The sequence below is a fragment of the Myotis davidii genome, unplaced genomic scaffold (genome assembly GCF_000327345.1).
Source record: "Myotis davidii unplaced genomic scaffold, ASM32734v1 scaffold398, whole genome shotgun sequence".
Taxonomy (NCBI): Eukaryota; Metazoa; Chordata; class Mammalia; order Chiroptera; family Vespertilionidae; genus Myotis; species Myotis davidii.
In genome coordinates this window covers 1,450,610-1,472,697 of record NW_006290024.1, presented here as the reverse complement: position 1 = coordinate 1,472,697, position 22,088 = coordinate 1,450,610, and the positions used below count along the sequence as shown (strand labels likewise).

The following is a 22,088-nucleotide window of genomic DNA, read 5'->3' as shown; positions in this document are numbered from 1 at the left end:
CTGTAAGTAAAATCATTCCATTAACACAAGGGATTTCCAATACATCCATATGGGGTCACAGAAGAAAGTAATATCTGAAGCCTTATGTTTTCACATAAACAGATAATGCTGTTACATGCCAAGTAAGTTACTGCCTCCATTACTCTCCTTTTCACTGAATTCAATTATGTAGAACTAAAAGACATATAAATATTTTAATATCACTAATGATTAATAATTAAATCCTTTACTTTCTGGAGGCCTTGAAACTGGCATTTAAAATATTTTTAATCTAATAGATTAAACTGAGAAGACTAAAAAGAGCTAAGTGGTTTATACTAAGTCAGTGAGGCCTCTCTTCCTGTGTCTAGGCAATGCTCTCATGGTACGTCCCATCTATTGGGGATCAAACAATCACACATGTTAACTAACACAATACAGGAAACAAATGCAGGTATAGTCAGTAAGTCTGTAAAAATGATTCTTAATATTAACTGTTTTTAGCCATACAGTTCTTAAATGAATTTAAAATACCATTTTATTGAAAAGAGCAATAAAGCCAGATGAAAAATATGTAAGAACAGAAATCTCATCTACTTATGTTTCATTTCCCTTTCAAAATATAAATAACGCTTCCTGCTGTGCTTATAGTTAGAAAATGTCACAGTACTTTTGTTTGAGACAAGTTGTTTTATTTTTTTTATTTTTTACTTTTTTTTTGAGACAAGTTGTTTTAGGTGGGAGAATGCAAATTCTGTAACCCATCTCAAATGCCAAAAGCTGCTCTCGCCACAGGTTACGAGTAGGTTCTTTGGAAATTCTTTTCAGTCACTTTTTCTCGGTAACATTGTCCTCTTCTTTAGAACCAGTGGGGTTACAGGATAGACCCAGCAGGAGGTCCATAGGCATGTAGCATGATCAGATGAAAGCCAGCCGTACTCTTAGGAACTCACCTTACTTTGCCCAGTGTGGTCCTTTCCTGCCCACAGGAGAGCAGAGTGCACAGCACTTCTAGGGCAGCATGTGGCCTGGGGATGGTCAAAGACGAGGCTACATTACAATTGTTAGTCTCCTAACTTCACCTTTTTGTTTGCATGATAACCTTAATTGCTGTTTTATAGAGCAAACTATAGGCTTGGGAAACAGACTCAAACTTCCTTTTATATGTAGGATGTATTTTATTACATGTGTACAAGGAGATGTTAAGAGTCTGGGGCAGAAGTCTTACACTAAATGAAGACTTTATATTAGTGTGTATTATAAAACAGTGAATTACTGTCACTACACAGAGTAGATGGCTGTAGGGGTGTACTAGAAAGTCTTACAGACTATCCATTCACATTTATTTCTCATTCACAGTGGCTATTGAACATTTAAGCGCACAGGATAGCCAGTTTGTTTTCAATTTTTTTATTTTTATTTTTGGTGTTTATGACCCCATTTCACTTAGGCTGGTATGCCTGTTGAATCTATACAACTTCACAGACGTCATTTACAATCTGGCATGTAAAATGTGAGTCCCTGTCATTGTTGATGGGCAGTAGCATAGTAGGTCTGGGAAAGAAATCTTTGAAAGTCTTTTGCCATTGAAAACTGTTTCAGCCTTTGTACATAGCTTGGTTTCTATTCATTCTAAAGTGCTTGTTTAGTTTATTCTTTACTCCAGAAAGGATTTGAGGGATCATAACACTGTAATAGTTAAATAGAGAAGTAGGCAATAAGGGATACAAAATAGAATTTGGGATAAATAATAAGGTCACAATAAAAGCTTATCAAATGCATAGATAGATAGATAGATAGATACCTAATATGCAGATTGCCCGGGAGTTCGATCGCTCACTATGACGTGCGCTGACCACCAGGCGGCAGCGTGGAATGAAGGGAGGCCCCGACTGGCAGCCAGAAGGAAAGCCCTGGTCTGCAGCCGGAAAACCCTGATAGGCCCTGATCACTGGGCAGGCCTAGGGACCCTACCCATGCACGAATTTCGTGCACCAGGCCTCTAATAGTTAATAAGGTTGGACTGTCCATTTCATTGTGCATTTCCTGGTAACATCACAGCTACATACATCCTATTGCTAGTCCTAAGATAGATGATGTTCAATTTCCCCCAATATTCAAGTGAGAAAACTGCGGGTCCAAGACTTATGAATAACTGACAGAACAAAAATTTGGCCTAATCCACTTGACTGCTCACCCTGAGTTCCTAAAAGTGTTCCAAAACTTTCTCTAAAAGTGTCTTGTCCCTGAGAAGAAAACAGCATTCAAGGAAGACCCAACTTCTACCTCTTCTTAAAAATAAGGGACACTTGGTGAGGATATTAGAAGAATGTCCTCCTGAATTCCGTAGACCAAAGAAATAGCAAATTTCTAAGCCATTCTGGTGCAAGCCAGAGACAAAATATCAAAGAGCAAACAGCTCCTAGTGAGAACCATCTATGGCCCTGAAGCAGTGGAGGAATAGGAGGCTCTTGGCCAAGAATAGCAGCCCAAGAATGCATCTCTAGCAGCTGGTCCCAGGTCAAAGTGAGACAGTGGAAGGAAGAGGAGATGCAGTGTTACGTGTGTATCAGGTGACGGCTGGAATCTAAAAGATGATGTAGGATGAGTGCTGCGCCACATGACGTGATTGTAAAATGTGCTCAATCTATTGGCCATACATTTGCATTTGCTCAGGAGAGTCCTGGTTTACACCTGTTGTCCCAGAAGAATTATTATTATTTTTTAACATTTTTATTGATTTCAGAGAAGAAGGGAGAGAGAGAGAGAGAAAACAGACAGACAAACAGAAACATCAATGATGAGAGAGTCATTGATCGTCTGCCTCCTACATACCCTACAGCGGGAATCAAGTCCACAACCTGGGCATGTGCCCTGACCAGGAATCGAACAGTGACCTCCTGGTTCATAGGTTGACACTCATCCGCTGAGCCACGCCAGCCGGGCCCAGCAGAACTATTGATAGTGTCCCCCTCCCTCTCAGCAGTGTCCAGTTTGGATAATAACTATATGCCACCTGATGGTGATGATTATAATCATAGAATTTCTTATTTTTAAGGCTTTTTCATACACACTCCAATTGCTTATTTTGCGCAAAAGAGGAAGAAATACATAAATGGAAAGTATGATGTATCTAAATCAGTTTGTTGGTAGCCAATGCAATGCAGACATCTTTAAATTGCTTTTTAACAGTGACACTCAATAAATATCTTTATGTTTTCTTATAAATTGGAAAAGATGAATAAGATCAACTGACTTGTTTGGACGTTTCTGGCAAAAGTGTCATGGCGCTGAATGATTGTTTTGAGAAGTTGGGCTTAAAGCTCCCTTTTATTCTCTGGCAAAGAACACACCTGAGATTGCTTATGTCCCATATCGGGAACTTACATTGAAGGTGAGGAACCCACTGAAGAAATTGCATTCGCGTAATGTAATAAGGATGAATATCGGAGAAGCTCACCTTCTTATCAGACAGTCAGATTTGGTATAATCCAATTTTAACTTGGTGCCTGGAGGAAGTTAATTAGGGACTTTTAAAAATGTATGTACTAGGAAACATCTCAGTCTTCAGATATTCTTCATATGGTAACTAAAAATGTTATGTGACTCTAAGCATGGGCAAGCCATTGAATTAATCTTTCCACACCACCACTTTCTCACACATAGGGGTCAAAATTCCAACCATGTTCCTCTCATACATAACATTATTGTAGGGATAACAGTAAGAGCAATAAAATCGTGTAAATAAAAGTTCATTGTTGAAGAATGGGTTTCAAACTCCAGAGAAATGTAGCATTTGCAGAACCGTTATCTTTTTTCAAAATTTGCTTTAAAATAAATATTTCCATGTTTATCAGGCAATTCAGATTAGTTTCAAGGGAGAGGAGGAAGAAAGCAAAACACTTGGCAAACCAGAGAGCTTGGAGAGGAAAAGTTACATGTTTGCATTGTCATGCCTGAGTGGGCCCAGCCACGCAGTGGCAAGGAGGCGGTTCCTGAGTCTTCATTCCCACTGTCCTCATAGGGCTCTTACGGAGGGTGTTGTCCCTGTAGAGATGTGTGCTAGTTGCTAAGCTTCCTCAGAGGTAAAGGAGACGGTCTCCATCCTCTTAGCATTACCTGAGGAGGCAGCAGTGCGCATGCTTGAGGACCCTGAGTACCTACAAAGGTTCCTCCACTCAGCAGTGCGTGTTTTTAGTGCGCCTGCCAGCCAGGCCTGCGCGAGACACCAGCAGTGCAGTGGTGAATACCAGGATAGGGGAGTGCCAAGTGAGAGGGGGCATAGATGGAGAACTTAACCCAGACTGAGGAGTCAGGGGTAGGTGGGAGGGCGTGACGTCTTAAAACTTGAACCAAAGGATGAGGAAGAATGAGCCGCCCTGGCCATGCCTTCCCAGACTCCTTTCTGTTCCTCCGCTTCCTGCTCCTTTGCTGGTGGTCCTCGGCCTCCTTCTCATCTCACTCCCTGCAGACACTACATTCTGTCTGCTGAACTTCCAGCCTCGACCGCCCGGACCCTGTGAAAATCTCTTTTGGGGAAGCCCCTGTCAGCATCTCAGATTCCATGATATAGATCCCAATTCATCATGTTCTCCCCCAGACTTTTTCCTTATATTCTTGTTAATTTACATTAGAAAGTCGAGCGCCTGTAAGTCATTCTGGGTGTTCTTTTCTGTTTATTCCCTTCACCTGATTATCCTACAGCCATGTCTTTTCAGCCCCTCTGTCACCCGCAGTCTGCTCCCTGGCCGGTGCTGCAGTCTCGGACCGTCAGCAGTTCTCTGCTGGTTGTTACAACAGCATCCCAGCCGGTCCTCTCCTTCTCCTCCCTCCCACTCAGCTGGCAGATAGGGGTTCCTTAAATGATCATATTTCTGTCTTAAAACTTTTTGGGTTTCCTAAATATATTTAAGAAAAATACTTATTTTAAATTCTTCACCATATCATAGCAGGCCTCCTTCCCGTCCTTCCCACCTCATCCCAACTCTGCTCACCTTTCTCAGTCATCCTCTTCCTTACTTTGTGACTGAGTGGAACTGCTAGTGTTGTCACTGAAGGGCCATGCTTTCTCTCGTCTCCGCCAGGTGTGCTCACCTGCCCTTTCACTGCCTGGCTGGGTTTTATGCCGAGTGCTCCTTCCTCTGAAGGGACAGCTGTCTCCATACTTGGGTGAGGTGATGGTGGGTGTTTGTCTCTGTTCCTTGAGCGCCCTGTCAGAGCACCCCTGAGCACGCTGGTCCCGTCTGTGTCCTCTGCTCTGATCACCACACTGCAGGAGCTCTGCCAAGGCGGAGAGCGCGTGTTCTGCACCAGGGACTGCGGGGCCCCAGGAGTGAGCAGAGACCTGCCTCAGGTCCAGCGGGAGCTCATGACAGCTTGGACCAGGTGGATACGGTGGAGGTGAAGTCTTGCAGTCCATCAGTTCAGAACTGGGGCTGGCCCCTATTGCCTACAAGTTCAGTTAAATTGTGTCTGCTTCCCAACCCCTATCCCGTGGATCACCAGTCTCCACAAATGAACTCTGCCCGCCCCCCGCCCCCCGCCCCCAGCCTCTGCCTTTTCCCTCCTCTGCAACATTTGTTCCTTAGAGAGTATTTCTGTACCATCTGCATGTATGTCCACCTTCCTTAAATTCTGCAGCTCTTTTTATAGGGACCACAAAATCATCATAAGGCAGAACAGCAAAGGGGACATGAGAAACTGACCCCGAGGAGACGCAGCCCAAGCCAGTCGAATCCTCACAACCAACGCAGCAGAAGTACTTGAGGTTAATCAGGCAGAATGGCGAGAACCCTGCAGGGATGCACCCTTTAGAATTCCCCACCTCCTCCTGAGAGTCAGGCCAACAGCAGGAGCTGTGAATGCCCAGCCACTAAATATAGACTTTCCTTTTGTTCCCCCTATTTACATAACTCAGTGATTCTCAAACTTTAGTGGATGCAGTTTTTTTTCTTCCTTTCTGGAATTGTATACACATAACCTTATGTGTCCTTTATGGATGACTTTGGGAGACTTTGTAGGAAATGTTGAGTATAATACACATCCACCTTAGAACCGACCTAAACAAACTCCGTGGACTGCAGCTCTTCAGAAGGTGCATGTGCATCCGGCCCATCGCGTTTGATTGCCAGTCCTGGGCTGCCTGCCTCTCCTTAGATGGGGCTGCTGCCATTTGTCTATATTGTATCAGATGATGGAGAAACTGACATTGAATATCCTATATAATAAAAAGGTAATATGCAAATAGACCGAACAGCAGATGCTCTGACCGGTAGGTTAGCTTGCTGTTGGGGTCTGGCCGATTGGGACTGAACGAGATGGGCCAGACACGCCTGGAGCCCTCCCTCGGTCCCTCCCCAACCCAGTTGTGCACCAGTGGGGTCCCTCAGTCTGGCCTGTACCCTCTCGCAATCTGGGACCCCTTAGGGGATGTCAGAGAGCCGGTTTCAGCCCGATCCCACAGGCTACATCCCTTGGGAGGGCGCCAGACGTAGGGCTCATGGCTGGCGAGAGCTTCTGTGGCAGCGTGAACCTCTCCCGATCGGGACTGATTGGGCGTGAGCCTGCGGCAGGCACAGTGGGCTGGGATGAGCAGGAGCGGCAGGTAGGAGCTGCAGGTGGCATTGGGCACCGGGTTTCAGCCTGATCCCTACAGGCCACCCAGAGAGACCGCCCCCGTGCACGAATTCGTGCACCGGGCCTCTAGTCCTATCTGATAAAAGACAAAATGGGTAATTGACCATACCTTTGCTACACTTCCCATTGGCTAATCAGGGTGATATGCAGATTAACCACCAACAAAGATGGCGGCCAGCAGCCACACAGCTGAAGCGAGCAGGAGGCGTGCTTGCTCCAGTGATGGAGGAATCCAATGTTCCCAGCTTGCCGCGGCCCGGCTCTGAGCTCCGAAAGCAACAAAGTTTCAATTATAGAAGGTAAATAACCCCCAGAATAAAAATAAAGGAGAGGCTGGGAGCTTCAGTCGCTGGCCAGCCTGAAAACGGCCCTCAGCCCCTCACCCAAACTGGCCAGGCACCCCAGTGGGGACCCCCACCCTGAAGGGGGTGTGACCAGCTGCAGACAGCCCTCAGCCCTCACCCAGGCTGGCCAGACACCCAAGCAGGACCCCCACCCTGATCCGGGACACCCTTCAGGGCAAACCAGCCGTCCCCCACCCGTGCACCAGGCCTCTATCCTATATAGTAAAAGGGTAATATGCAAACTGACCCTAACAGCAGAAAGACTGGGAATGACTGGTCACTATGGCACACACTGACCACCAGGGGGCAGACGCTCAATTCAGGAGCTGCCCTCTGGTGGTCAGTGCACTCCCACAGGGGGACCTCTGCTCAGCCACAAGCCAGGCTGATGGCTGCCAGTACAGCGGTGGTGGTGGGAGCCTCTCCTGCCTCCTCAGCAGCATTAAGGATGTCCGACTGCAGTTTAGGCCTGCTCCCTGCTGGGCAAGTGGACATCCCCCGAGGGCTGCCGGGCTGCCAGAGGGATGTCTGACTGCCAGCTTAGGCCCAATCCCCCAGGGGAGCAGGCCTAAGCCAGCAGGTGGTCATCCCCCAAGACCTCCCAGACTGCGTGAGGGCACAGGCTGGGCTGAGGGACTCCCTCCCCCCTGAGTCCACAAATTTTTGTGCACCAGGCCTCTAGTATATAATGAATAGTAGGGTCATTGACTGTTTTTGAAATAATCAATTACAATATAAACATACCTTTTATATTTAGGCAACATAAATTTTTACAACTAAAATGCCATTTAATGAGAATAAAATCTATGAAATTACATTGTAATTTGTTTCATTTTCCCAAGGAGAATTCAGAGGGCAGTACTTTATCTCTTTATTGCCTACATAAAATGCCAATTCTGTATGTCTAAAGTATCACAGTAGCCCGGCTTGCATGGCTCAGTGGTTGAGCGTCTACCTATGAACCAGGAGATCACAGTTTGATTCCCAGTCAGGGCACAAGTCCCGGTTGTGGGCTCTATTCCCAGTAAAGGGCATGCGGAGGGAGGGAGGGAGATAGGAAAAAATTGTCTCCTTTATCAACTACCTGGAGAAATACTGCTTTTTCAGATTTTAACTCATCCTGATTTTGCAGGGACACGAAGTTATCAGTTACTCTGTCTAGTCTAGGGTTTTACTATGATTGCAGGTGGTTAATAGAAACATCCTTCTGCAGCTTCCATTTACCAAATGGGATTCCTATGGAAACACTTGACCCCATGGCTTTCTGCTTTTTACGTCAGCTCTGGGCCTGGGTGGTAGAATTATTTATCAGCCTTTAATGGCTTGGGGCCACTTGGTGGATTAGAGCTCATGCCCCTCACATCGCTCCGGAAGCCCCCGGGTGCACAGGGAGAAGCTCGGAGTCAGTCAGGCACGTTTGGCACCACTAGCTCCAGCGTCTGCAGCTGAGGACGTCTGGAGAGAAGGGCCCCAGAGAATCAGGGTGGCGCTGCTCTGCCTCTGGCCTGGCTCCTCACCCCAGGCCTGATCCTGTACACTTGGAACCAAACCACTGCCAGGGCCCTGCAGCTGAGCATAAGCACCACAGCAGCCTAGCCAGAGGGCCCCGCTGCTGGCAGAATGGACGTGTGCATGGTTGGTAGTAGGACTAGTCACGGGCAAAATCCAGATGTGGTTTGTCTGACGCCTCACATTTCTCTGCCGTTTGTACATCCTCACCAGGAACTTCTTCCTTTCACCCTGTGTATCATGCCGGCACCGGATTCCTCAAACTGCTCCATCTCAGGAAGCTCTGTGGAAATTGCAGCTATGGCTAATGGGATAAGAAGGATTTAGTAGTTTTAGGGTGGCCCTGGGGACGGGTGAGAATGAGGTGTTGGTACAAGTGAATGTCCCCACTAGTTCTCCCTAAGATTATAGCTGCAAGAATCTAACACCTGTTTTGGAAGTTGTGGGAGCCCATGGGCCTGTGGGGCCCGTTTCTGCCTTACGTTCTGTGTGCCTGAGACCTGGGCCCAGCTTGCCTGGAGCAGGTGTGCAGCTCAGCCTCACTCTGGAATCTCTCGGTGCCTCTTTAGCCCCAGTGGGTCCTTTTCTTCAGACAGTATTTGAACAAGTGGTCCCCTGTCCTGAGAAACGTCTACTAATTAGCTTTCTCCTGTTCTCTCTTTGTAGGTAGGCTGCTGGAAGGAGTGGTCCACGCACCATTCCTTGATTCCAGGTTAGCCTCCCGCTCACTGTGCACCTCTGCTTCTCTCTGTACTTGCCCTTCATTCTTCTCTCTCTCTGACTGGCTTTTCTGAACCACTTTAACTTAAACTGATGCATCATCAACATGGTGGCCTCGGCCGTAGCCCCAAGGTCTTCCAGCTGAGTCCTCTGTCCCGTTCCAAAGCCTGTGAGAGAAAATAGGATGGATCGGGCTCGGGCCAGACATTTCATCCCGGTGCAATCAGTCCCTGTGGCAGTGGAAAGGGTGTGGGGACAGAGCACCCAAGGCTGCCCCTTCCCCTGCCAGGGCTGCTTCTGCGGAGGGGAGCTCGCCCTTAGCCAGGTGTGGACTCGGGCCCTGACTCACTTACTTATCCCCATATTTCCAGCTACGATCCAGCTTCCACCCCAGTATACACACTTTACATCCAGTTCTTCCGTGGTTTCCAGTCAAAGGTAGAAATTCTTAAATTAACTGAGTCCTCTTTTGCCTCAGACATACAGAGGTATGTGTCCTCTCTCAGCCTTTCCTGCAATTCGTGGGAAATTTGGACTATGTCCTGGTTCTTTCGAAGTGGAAATTTTCTGTTTTGTGTCTCTGTTTTTGGTCTGTCATCTTTATCTAAATTGAGGTCCCTCAGACTTAAATTTGTAATGTATTTTACACATGTATTTTTTTTAAGATATAACCTTTTTTCTGGTCTATCCTAATTAATATTAATCTTTCTTAAGAATGTCAAGGCTTAATGTCTCCTATATATTTTAGAATTAATAATTCCCTTGTCTAATTCAATTCATTAAGAATGTATTGATTACCTATAAATGTTACCAGCACTGTCGGTTCTGTTTTTATAATGCTCAGAAGGCTCATAATCGCAGTGAAAAAATTAGCCAGATGCATAAAATGCTTAGCAGACAGGACAGAGGAGCCCATAAACACGTAGTGAATGAAATGAATGAGTTGGCACAAACACGGAGTTCTCTGGGAGGTCAGAAAGAGACGGCAGGCCAGGACAGCCTGGCCAGGGAAAGCTTCCCGAGGAGGGGCCTGCGCTGGGCCATCTTCCTTGTTATTTTAAAACATCTTTATTTTGATTACGTCTCCTTTGATTAGCTATTTTTCAGCCTGGTGATGTTGACAGGGAAATAATACATGTCAGCATTAGTTTTTCCAACTTAATGGATCAGATGGGAGTGATGCATAACTTCTGAGCTTTGGGTGTGGGCTGTAAGCAGGAGATAGAGCGATAAGGCAGAGTGAAAGGTTACTTAGAGGAGAAATTTAAACACTTGGAATTGGGGTCGGCCACTACCTGGAGTTTCAATGAGTGACGAAGATTGAGTTTTCAGAATGAAATGGATTATTTAGCTGGCATTATTAATGCAAAGCACAGGGTTTAGCCTAAGTATTATAGGGATTTGCAGGAGACATTTTTCAAATTTACTGAAGGTTTTACCAGTAAGCACTTAAGCAAATGTAAACGTTTTGCGGGCTGCAGGGGAGCCGTGAACATTAGTCATCGGCAGTCACACTGGCCTCGCGGACGTGCTGGGCCAGGCTGCCGCTCGGCACCGCTCCTGAGGTGGTTGTGATTAGTCTCCTGGTGTGGATATGTTGCAGATGTAATAAGAACATAAACATTTTATAAGTATAGGAATTTCTGTTTTTACTGGTAGCCAGTCATTTGAAGTGGCAGGAAGAACAAATTTGATCTCGACTTAAATCATAGTGGTGCTGGCATAGAGAACTTTGTCCTTAAAGTGAAATCTTTCAAGGCTATGAACCACAATATGAAGAGTCAATGAGAAGGTTTTGTGCATGTCAGCTGGGCCTAGTTGTCATGGGGGTAAAGGGGAGGAGCACCGAAAGGCATCTCCCTCTCAGATCAGAGAGGAGAGAGCATGTGTGATTACTCTGCAGCATCGTGACTTGTGAGATGGAGGTTCTTCAATTCTCATGACCCTTTTTATAACCATAAAATAGTCAGGTATTTTAATAAATATAAAGAATTACCTATCATATCATAGTAACTAAATTGATCATTTGTAACCACTTGAGAAACAAGTTGTAGCAGAAACACCTTTTATTAATCCGGAGCTATTTGGTCTAATGTCCTATCACTTTAGTTCCTTCTCTTTTCAGTAACATGATGATCAAATGCTCTTCTCATTGACCGGTGTTATGTGAGCTGGTGAGTCTGAAGACAGTGCTCTCGTTTGCATGGTTGGTTAAGGTTTGTTTCAGCAACATTCCAGGCCCATCTTGGGTACAGGGACTGAGAGATGGCACAGTAGAGGCGCTGAAGAGGTGGGGTGTGGAGGGCAGGGAGGAGAATGGCCCAGGGAAAACAGTCTGGGAGGTCTCGTTTGGATATCTGGGCTGATTCTTAGAGGATGAGGGGGAAATGCTCCCAGGAAAGACAGGGGACTGTTGGGGGTGAGGGGGGAGGATGCGTGAGTTCTGGGGCAGAGGGGCTGGTGCAGGGCGCAGGGAGCTCTGGCACCTGGACCAGGGCTGCAGGGCGCAGCAGTGGGCCAAGTCCTGAAGAGGCACTTTTTGTTTGGCCTGCTGTGCTGTTCTACATTTGCCAACATTTAAAAATAGAAAAGTTTAACATAAAACCCCAGATTTCTGGGTTTCTTGGCACATTCCTCCATGGTATCTGCCAGCCAAACCTGAATAGCAGTTCCCACAGTCCTCACCACTCTAATTTTTTTCAGTAGGCCCACTTTTTACTCCTTTCTATCGCCAGCCTGGGCCCTGTGATGTCTGTGTTTGCACATATTGCCCTACACCAAGGCCCAGTCCTGAGTGGGTGCAGGAGATGGAGTTAATATACCTACATTTTATGTAGGTGAACTGAGCTGCTTTTTTTTTTTTACATAGAATCTTGTAAATTAAAAGGAAGAGAGCTAGAGAATTAAACCATCTGGCTCAGAGCGCCAGGAAACGGAAACGAACGTGCTTCCCTACGGCAGGTGTCACGGAGCTGGGATAGTAGAGGCCTCCGGAGGTGGTCCCGAGCAAGTGCCAGGCGCTGGGAGGAATCCCTGAGACTGGACCACTGGCTGGAGACAACTGTCATGAGTGGATCGAATGAAGGGAGTCCCCTCTGAGAATCCCAGTCTTTATGCATTGCTGACCCAAAACTTAAACTGAATTGATGTCATAGACGTCAAGAGTCACCATCGCTTCCTCCTGAATTAGAAGGCTGGACCTCAGAGGTCAGCAGTGGGGTGTCATCATATCTCCCTCTTAGATTAATAAGATGCTTGTAATTTAAAAAAAAAACTCATCAGCTCAGACCTGCTTTGTTTTTTTCCTTGAAGAAAGTTTTTCTAATATAATACACAGTCCCCATGTTCTGAATATAATCATGCCCAAAATACTTCCTTATTCTTGAATTTCTTTTTAACATGTTTAGTCGTTTAATTTCTAAGCAGGTTGCCATCATTTTTTATGTAATTGAAAGCTTTTCAAGCATTGCTGTAATCAATTTTCTTTTAAAATATATTTCATGTCCTCTCTTTCTTCCTACATTCCTTAAATTACAAATTTTCATCAGTCCTCTGCTGCCTGCAGTACCTATCACTTGAGACGTCTTCAGAAATAGAAGATTCCTAAGGAAGAGTCTGGGGAGATGTTTTTAGAAGAGTTATCTTTAGAGACTTTCCCCAAAAACTCAAGCCAAACCTCAGATGTCAAATTTACACATGAAATTAAAGTTCAGTTAGCTCGGTTTGATTAAGGTTTGGGGTTTTCTTTTGTTTTTGAAGAAAGGAAATTTTAATTTGTAATTAAAAAATCATTTGTGCTGAAATAATGAGCCAGGAGTATGAGATTAATTTTTGTGTAAACCAATTACCTGCAGAGCTGCTTACAATATAAAGCTTTATTGGTTGAACATAACATTTCCTAGCCCTCTCTGACACGTTGCTTAAACAGAAAGGCCATATTTCCCCAGCAAGTTATTTTAAAAGTCAGATAATTTAAATTACATTTATTAAGTGCAATAAATAGAAATCAAATTTAAAAACTTGTATGTTTATTCTCATTTGTTCCTAATTTTTATAGAAAATTCCACTTTGATCAGGCTACTAAGGATTGGTGTTTAGTAAGCAAAGAAATATTATGTTTTAAAAGAGGAATAAATAATTCATAGAAATGTGTTGACAAATTTCTCCTCCCTCATAGTCTATTAGTTTCTTTCTCGTAGTCGCCTTGGGCAGGAAAGGCGGACGGGGAAGGATCTCGGGCATTGATGCTCAGTGGGAAGATACGCAATTTAAAAAGTAATTCCGTTTTGGATATGAGTTGGAAATAGGTCATCACTCAACCCTCAGCATGAGCCATAAACCTATTTGCATGAGTGAGTGAATGAATATAAATTGTTTTTTTACTTCAAGAAAATTATTAGATATTTTTTTCTGCCACCATTTCCCATCCCCCCCACCACCAAATAGAACTGTTTTCTTTATTCACACATTTATTCTATTTTATTAAAAATTAGAATATTTTTGCAATGTCGTCATGCCCCATTCACCTGCTTTTCTGATCTTTCCTCTATACATTTCCTCCAGTGGAACTCCAGGGAGAACCACTCAGAGACATTAACTTCTCTGTTCTTAATGAAGGCCATCGCAGCAACTGCTGCAGGTACGCAGGAGCAGCCGTGTTCTTAACAACAGTTTGCATGTGACAGTCTATCTGTTCTCATGCTGGTTTATTTTTCTGTAATTTGATATAATAAAATTAAATTCTTAATTTAAAGTTATAATTGAAAATAAAAATAGTTTTGCCATTTTAATTCACAGCCATCATTTATAATTTATAACTGAGAAATTACATTCTTAAGTGTATATATGTTTTTTCATATTCTAATATAAATTCATAAGTGTTTTGAGTTTAAAAAAATAAATCAGTGGAAACAATTTATTTCAAGTTTGTCTGCCCCTACTTCCTCCCAACTTTAAATAGGCCCACCCTATTTAAATACATAATTCTGTATTATTTCACCTGTTCTTTTTCTTATAGATGAGCTTATCATTTGAGAGTTTGTAGTACTTGTGTTTATTTGTTTAATGTCTATCTTCCTTTCTAGACTAAACTTTGCTGTCTATCTTGTTCTCAGCTGTATACCCACACTTAGCATTATGGCTAACTACTAGTATATAAGCAATGAGAAATTTGAAGGAATTAACAAATGAACACTACGTTGCTTTATTTACATTATTGTATTTGATTTTTAACTATGTAGTAAGTTGTTCCTATTTTACAAATAAAGAAACTAACGCCAACTTGTTAACATTAAACAGCTAAATAGGGTAGAACTCCACCTCCCCTGTGGTCTTGTCACAGAGTTGTTTGTGTAAACCAGTTTGATTTGGGTTTCAGTCTTGACAAATAGCAGAGCCCTAATATATCCCTTACTTTTTAATTGAGGAACCCGAGAATCAAGGAGGTTCGATAAGTGGCCCAGTTCTACATACCCAGCTAACATCAGAGTCAGAACGTGGCCCCAGCAACCTACTTCCTATTCAGCATGCTTATTTAGGCTACTGCATGCCAACCCCAACATAGCAATGCTAATGAAGAACATGAAAGCATTTCAGAATGTTGTTATGAAAGTGTTCCAGGAGACACATGGTGACCATAGTACAATGAACACCATATCCCACCACCCAGGGTCTGCAGTTGTCAACAGTTTGCCACACTTGCTTCATCTTACCCTTGAATGGCCCAAGCACTTTGAGCTGTATGGCTACATTAAATTAGGGCAGATGAAGCAGAGAAGTGGGGGGACACACCTGTTGTCCCTCAGCTGATAGCAGAACTAGTTTGCTGCCCTGTGTTCTTCCCACTTGGAATATGTCAAAAGACAACTGAAAGTGGGTGACCTATCAGGCCAGCCATAGTCAGCATTGAAGTGGAGTGACAGTGGAGGGCTTAGCTCATCAAAAGTGGCAGCTGAAACCAGCCTCACACTGGTAATGGGGTCCAGTGGGTCTCCGACTTTAGCAAGCCTCAACATCGCCTGGATTCCTAGCAGGTTCCCAGGCGATGCCACAGTGTGGGTCCAGGGACCACCCTTAGCTAGAACCATGGGTTCTTCCAGGAAGTTTGTGCTCAGTCCTCTCCCCACAGCCAGGAAACACAGGTAGCCTGCTTAGCCTGTCTTCATGTCTTGCTCTAGAAATCAGACCTTTGAGTAGCATCTGAAAAGGGAAGTGAATTTACATGGTAAAAGAAGCAAAAGGGATTAAAATGGTAAAAGGAACAAAAAGGCTAATGAAAAAAAATTTTTTTAATTTTAAATGAAGAATAAATGCCATAGCTGGTGTGGCCGAATGGTTGGAGCGTCAGCCCAAGCACCAAAGGGGTTCAATTCCCAGTCAAGGGCACATACCTGGGTTGCGGGTTGCCCCCTGCCCCCAGTGGGGGCACGTGCTGGAAGCAACCAGTTGATGTGTGTCTTTCACATCTATGTCTCTCCCTCCCTTCCACCCTCTGAAAAGCAATTGGGAAAAAATCCTCATGTGAGAGATTAAAAAAATAAATAAATGGAGAAATAACTGAGTAAGTCTGTCTGTCTGTCAGTCTGTCTTCCTCTCTTTCTCCACAGGTTTGGGATACTTTCCTTACCCATTTAGGAATAGAGGAGCAGATGCGGTTTTGATCAAGGGCTGAGCAGTGTGATTGGGAAGAATACATGATGGGTAGTTGAGCTAAAATACCAAATCAGTCATTGATGAAATCGCCGTCAGTCCCTTGCGCTCTGTCCCTGACTTTGGTGAGTCAGTTGTGTTGGACTGAGGGAAGAAATGAGCTTCTCTCATTCATCTCTGTATCAGGAATAGATTACTTTTAAAACAGTTAAACTTAACTTTAATCATCACCTTATTCAAAGATTTCATAGTAAGTCAAACTTGAAAAAATAATCCACTCTATATCATTTCTCTTTGTCCCAGAACCATTATTTCTGCAAGTCCTCCTCCTACTTACAGTTTCACAAAGAATTTGCTTCTATTACTGACGTATTTTCATTATGTACAAATCCTGCCATTTATCAAGATAAGCCCTTTGTTTATCTAACTCTTGTACTCTACCTTATTTTAGACAGAGCTTCAGTTAACTTGTAAAGCTACGTGAAATACGACAAAATCGTTCAAAAGCCAGCAGACGTGGCTCAGGGGTGGAGTGTTGACCTATGAATCGAACCTGGGACCCTTCAGTCCGCAGGCCGACGCTCTATCCACTGAGCCAAACCGGTTTCGGCCATCATTGATGTTTCTATCTTACCCTCCCTTCCTCTCTGAAATCAATTAAAAATATATGGTGTGTTTTTTAAAACCACCTCATAAAAAGACTTGGGAGAGATAAAATAGAGCCAAAAACAATCAATCTAAAAATGCAAACCATGCCCACCACCTGTGATTCTACCTAAGCGCCTCCAGGGAAGGGCGCCTGCTCTCTGCAGCCTTGCTCTGCGCCCCCAGCAGATTTGGGGATATCAGATGGCAGATTTGAGAGCTGGCTGGGCGAATTCTGTTCCTTTCAGCTAGCATTTTGTAAACATTGCGTGGCAGTGTGTCCATGATTCTCCTCAAAATGTCTGACGTGATTTCCCTTGTGAGGCGGATGGTGCATGTCCATTGCTGGCCGTGCTGGCAGGTGGAGCGATCCTTCTGAAAAGCAGGTCTGCTCTTTTCTCCCCCTAGTTAAAACTGCTGGTTCTGCCTGTGCCCAGAGGCAGTGTTAGGTGTCTAACCTGGCCTTCCTGACCTCTGCTCTCTGCCCCTCCCCACCCCACACTGCACTCCAGGCGGTGGACCCTGCCCTGCTGGCTCCCTGCTTGGACCCCACCTCTCCGCCCTTGTTGCCCATCTCCCACCCACCCATCCGCTAGGTCTCAGTTTGCAGGTCAGTTTCCTGGAACCTTCCCTGTGCACCCTCCGCCCACTCTGTCCATTGGTCTCCCAGGCTGCCGGTGTCCTCTGCTGACACTCCCGACTGTTGCTGCCTAGTACCTGTCTGCCAGCTCCTATATTCTATCCGGGCTTTTTTAGTGCTTTCCAATCATTTTTATCTCAGGGAGCACAGTAGAAAGTCAGGCTATCGGTACAATGGGGTGAACTGAAGGAACTTTCTTTTTAACATATTTTTATTGATTTTAGAGAAGAAGGGAGAGGGAGAGGGAGAGAGAAACATCAATGATGAGAGAGAATCATTGATCGGCTGCCTCTTGCACATCCCCTACTGGGGATCGAGCCCGCAACCCAGGCATGTGCCCTTGACCAGAATCAAACCTGGGACGCTTCATTCTGCAGGCCGACGCTCTATCCACTGAGCCGAACGAGCTAGTACTGAAGGAACTTTCAAACCCAACAGGGGTCTCCTCCCAGCTAAAGGAAGATGCCTGAAGGTCCCAGCTTGCAGCAGACCCAAGAAATAAGTGAATCAGCGAGTCCTGTTGCACCAGTGCCCCCCTCCCCCCCCCCCCCCCCCCGACTGGGGGAGCTCTGGACTAAATGAGGGAGCCAGCGAGTCCTGTTGCACCAGTGCCCCCCACTGGGGGAGCTTGGACAAAATGAGGGAGCCAGCGAGTGACCTGAGTCCAGGTCCTGCTCCTGAGCTATTCCTTAGTGAGTCTCAGTGTCTCATCTGTAAAATGAGGGCAAGACTGTCTCAATACACAGGCTTCACTTGGTTCGTTTTTGTTTTGTGTTTAATGCCATTCCCAGTGTTGATACGGGTCCTTGTGATGCCGCCCGTGGAGTATAAACCAGTGTACACTCCGGAGTATAGGTGGGTGGTGCACGTCTGAACCCCTAAAACATGCAAAATGCCTAAAGTCTGGCTTAACAATCGCACATCTAGAAACTTACCCTCAGAATGTATCCTGATCGGTCTGTGAATAGCAGTCTGTCTGTAAGGTATTCCTCCCAACATTTTTTCTATGTAAAGAAATGGAAAAATACCAAGTATCCAAACAGAGTCTAGAGATGGAATTAATTGTGGTATAGCCATAGAATAGGCCACTGTGTAACTAATGATGATGATGTAAAAGAATTCTTAATGGCATGGGGAAATTATTAAGATATATTGAAATTAAGTAAGTAACAAAACCACAATTCAGTATGTTCTCGGTTATTTTTTAGGTAGATATGTTGTTAAGAAAAGGCTAGAAAGAAAGAAACCAATATGTTTCCCTGAATAACGAATTTAGAATTTCTTCTTTGTGATTTTTTATAGTTTCAGTGTTTCCAAGATGAACATATATTGCTTTTATAATACATGTTTTAGGAAAAATAAAGCATCATGAAAATAAACTTCACAGAGTTTGAACTGGCGCACCTTTGCCCATAACGTGCGGAAGCCCTGAGGTTCCAGGGTCGGCCGGCCAGGGGGCGGTGGTCTGTGAGGGGCTGGTGCCGGAGTGACCTGCTCCCCGGGAGGTGTGCTCATGTCCTCCACAGGCCTCACCAACCTCCTCTGTTCTTACTCGTGTCCCTGAGCACGCTGGTATACACACCAAAAGTAAGCCCCATGATTTACTGTGATGTCCAGGAGGGTCAGAAATTAAGCTTCCACATACAGTTGCCCATCACGATAAATTAGATTCAGGTGTGCTTTTCTAAGGGTGCTTTTCACAATTCGAATACAACTGGCTCCCACAGACCTTGGAGAAAGAAGGAACAACCTTTTTTTCACACAAGGTCCAACTGAGGAAAAATAAAAGTGTTTATGATCCACATTTTTCTCCCACCCAAAATAAAACTTGCTTTGTAGAATCCCATAGGAAGGGGGAAATCTGTCCTTATAAGCTATAAAACACATTATGAAAGAATAACAACAGTTATAATATTTGCACTGCTTTTTAGCCATCTCAGTCTGGGCACACAAGGTGGAACAACACAGGCACCATCCTGAACTTTACTCTGAGAAATTATGTTGCCCACCATATCTGAAAACCAAGTGAGAAGTTGTTTCAGGGGGTGGGAGAGGAGGGGTGCGGGCAGGTAGGAAGCCAGGCTGGAGACATGAGCCCTGTGCATTCGCTTCATCAGCATGTGTGGGTTTGAAGAGGTACAGTAAGAACTTGGGGGGAAATATGAACAAAGTAATTGTTCAGAGGATGCAAAAGGCCAATAGTGGAGATAGAAGATAAAGACAGGTTTGGGAGGAGATTAAATGAGAGCAAAGGTAGAGTTTATCTTTAAAAATGGAGATGGTGTCCCCTCCCCCCCAAAATGGGAGAAGGGTCAGGCAGTAAAGATGAGGATATTTGCCACTGCCGAGGGCATTAGGGGCCAGGGTGAATCTGGAGACTTGAGAAAGAGGAGAGGAATTGGTCGGTTATAGGATTTTCTCTAGCAGGAGTGGAGACAGTGGGCCAGAAGGCGGATTCAGAAATGGCACCCAGAGTGGGAGTGGTTTTGGGGGGTGGGGAACAGAATAAAGACTGAGGGTGCCGAGTGAGGGCTGAGGAAGTAGCTGACAAGATTTAGGAGCGGTGGCCGGGACGGAGGAAGTTCTCCCTCCGACTGCATGTGCCGCAGAGTCTCAGGGTAGCTCACAGGCCTCCCATCTCCAGCATCTGGACAGCAGCGCGTCCCTGGTCGGCTCTCCGCTCCATCCGGACTCCCATCTGCTGGGAGCTACCTCCAGGCCCAGCGCTCAGCACACCAGTGGGAGCCGGACTTCTCCAAGCCCCTCCCAGCTCTCCGTTCTGTTTCCCTGACTCACGGGGCATTCCAGCTGGCGCTCTCCTCATCTCCCAACCCCCTTCCCAGTCCTGACTTGTCATAGTCTTTTTCCTCAAGGCGCAGGATTGGGAGCACAGGGCTTCCCTCCAGCCGTGGGAACCTGCAGCCCTGGGAATGAAGGGTGCTGCCTTCCGTGGGGGGAAAGTTGCCTTCCTGAGGAACTGGCCGTTTACAGACCTGAGCTCCCGAGAAGCTGCACACTCCCCGCTTCCCAGGGGCCACAGTGTGGGGCCTGCCAGGTGGTGTCCTCAGAGGCTCCGGCCTGACTTCTGTAGGGAGAGGGCGCAGTGGAGTGACCTCAGGTTTCTTAAAGAATAAATGAACATGCATATTATCAGAAACTAGTACGTCCAATTTATGTTCACTTCCAAGTCATCCACATGGTTCTGCACTAAGTGTGCTCTGAAAAAGTAGACTGTTGAGAATGAGGCTTGCGGTCATCATTGCCATTGCAGCTTCACTTGGCAGTTTTCCTTACATTGTCCAGTTTTGTGAAGAAGATGCCCAGACAGGAAGGAGCCAGCCCTGCTCTCAGCTGGCTTCCTCGGATGGGTGGGTGCTGCTCGTCAGCTCCGATCCCTGCCGGGCTCACGCTGAAAGTGACCGCTATGCTCTGCTCTCTTGCAGCCCGCTGCTCGCTGTGACCTTTGCCGCTTGCTGTGCCGTCCCAGGAGTCGCCCTTCTGACCTGGGGGGTGAACCCCCTCACAGGAGCCTTGGGGCTCTTCAACATTTTCCTGTACACCTGCTGCTACACCCCTCTGAAGAGGGTCAGCATTGCCAACACGTGGGTCGGAGCCGTGGTGGGCGCCATCCCCCCCGTCATGGGCTGGACAGCCGCTACTGGCAGCCTAGATGCTGGTGAGTGTGTCCCGCCCACACAGCGGGTACATGGGCAGGTGCGGGGGCCGGCGCTCAGGCTCTCCCCGCAGCACTAGCACGCACTGGTCAGAGGCGCTTCCTGCCCCGACGGCAGGACTTGGCGTTCGAGTCCATTTCACTGGGTCCTGTGGGCAGTGCGCACAGGGGCAGGCTGAAATAGCGTGCGCACAGCTCACAGAGACTGTCCTGGCTTCTCTCTCAACTGGAAGAGGGGGGAGGAAACTGGAGGCGAGCGCCTCAGCCTGCGGCAGCAAGTGCAGTGGAAAGAAAGTGCCCACGGAGCACGAGTCGGGTTGGCCCGGGGACTCACTGGGGGCGTCCTACCGGGAGGTGCCTGGCAGGCCTCCGCTCGCCGGGACCGCCGCCCCTCGCTGGCAGGCCTGAGGCACTAGCCCCTTCCTCCCACAGACCCGGTGTTTCCCCTCTGAAAGAACACACTATTTCCATTAGTTTCTCATTTATTTTTATATGGTTTGCTTAAATTGTTCATGCTGTCTACAGTAAAACCATTGAGACATTTCCACATTTTTTTGGTGGTATGTCACAACTAAATTTGTGGGGTGAATAGCCCATTTTTACCATCTGTAAGGGAAGTTTCACAGTCTAATTAGTCAAGTAATTAGTGTTTTTGCCCAACACTTAGGAAGTGGTGAGGTTTCCTGCAATATATGTAAGTACATATTTTTCACATGAGAGATCAAAAGGCAATTGACCATAAACCGTTGCCCCGTAAGCCACATTTCTGAAACTTTATAAAAGCTCTGAGGTTCGGATTTGGCAAGCTTACAACGATGCTTACACCTCTGCCATGATTGTCTGTTAGGATGGTTTTAATATCCTGTAGATGTCGGGCTTCCATGAATCTACAAATGCAGCATTCCAAGAGGCACACACTTGTTTGGTCTGTGCCGAGCCGGCCAGTCTCCTCCCCACAGAGCACTGTGCCTGGAGCGGGGTGCGGGGGGGAGCCCAGCTCCACCTGACACTGGACCCTCAGAACGTACTTGACCCCTTTATGCTGGTGTCTCCTCATCTCCCCACATGGGGCCAATAATGGTCCCTTCTCATTGCGTTGTGAGGATTAAATGAATTATATTTGTTTTCCTCATTCACACAGCGGGCAGGTTCATACAGACCAAGAAAGGTCATGAGATCTTACTGGGATGCAAACAGAGCAACCGTTGTCACCTGGCTGTTGTTTGAAGCCTGCGAGGGGCTCCTGGCTTCGTGGGGTGCATCGTCATGTCTCCCTGGGGTGAGGTGGGCAAGG

General features: G+C 46.1%; 1 protein-coding gene across 1 annotated transcript in view; it reads left to right on the top strand.

Moving 5' to 3' along the window:
* LOC102768527 (protoheme IX farnesyltransferase, mitochondrial) overlaps positions 1–22,088 on the top strand; it is a 119,458-nt gene that overhangs the window by 88,394 nt on the left and 8,976 nt on the right. Inside the window, exon 6 of the mRNA XM_006762741.2 lies at positions 20,565–20,797. Coding sequence (XP_006762804.1) covers positions 20,565–20,797 — 233 coding nt within the window. The remainder of the gene's footprint in view (positions 1–20,564; positions 20,798–22,088) is intronic.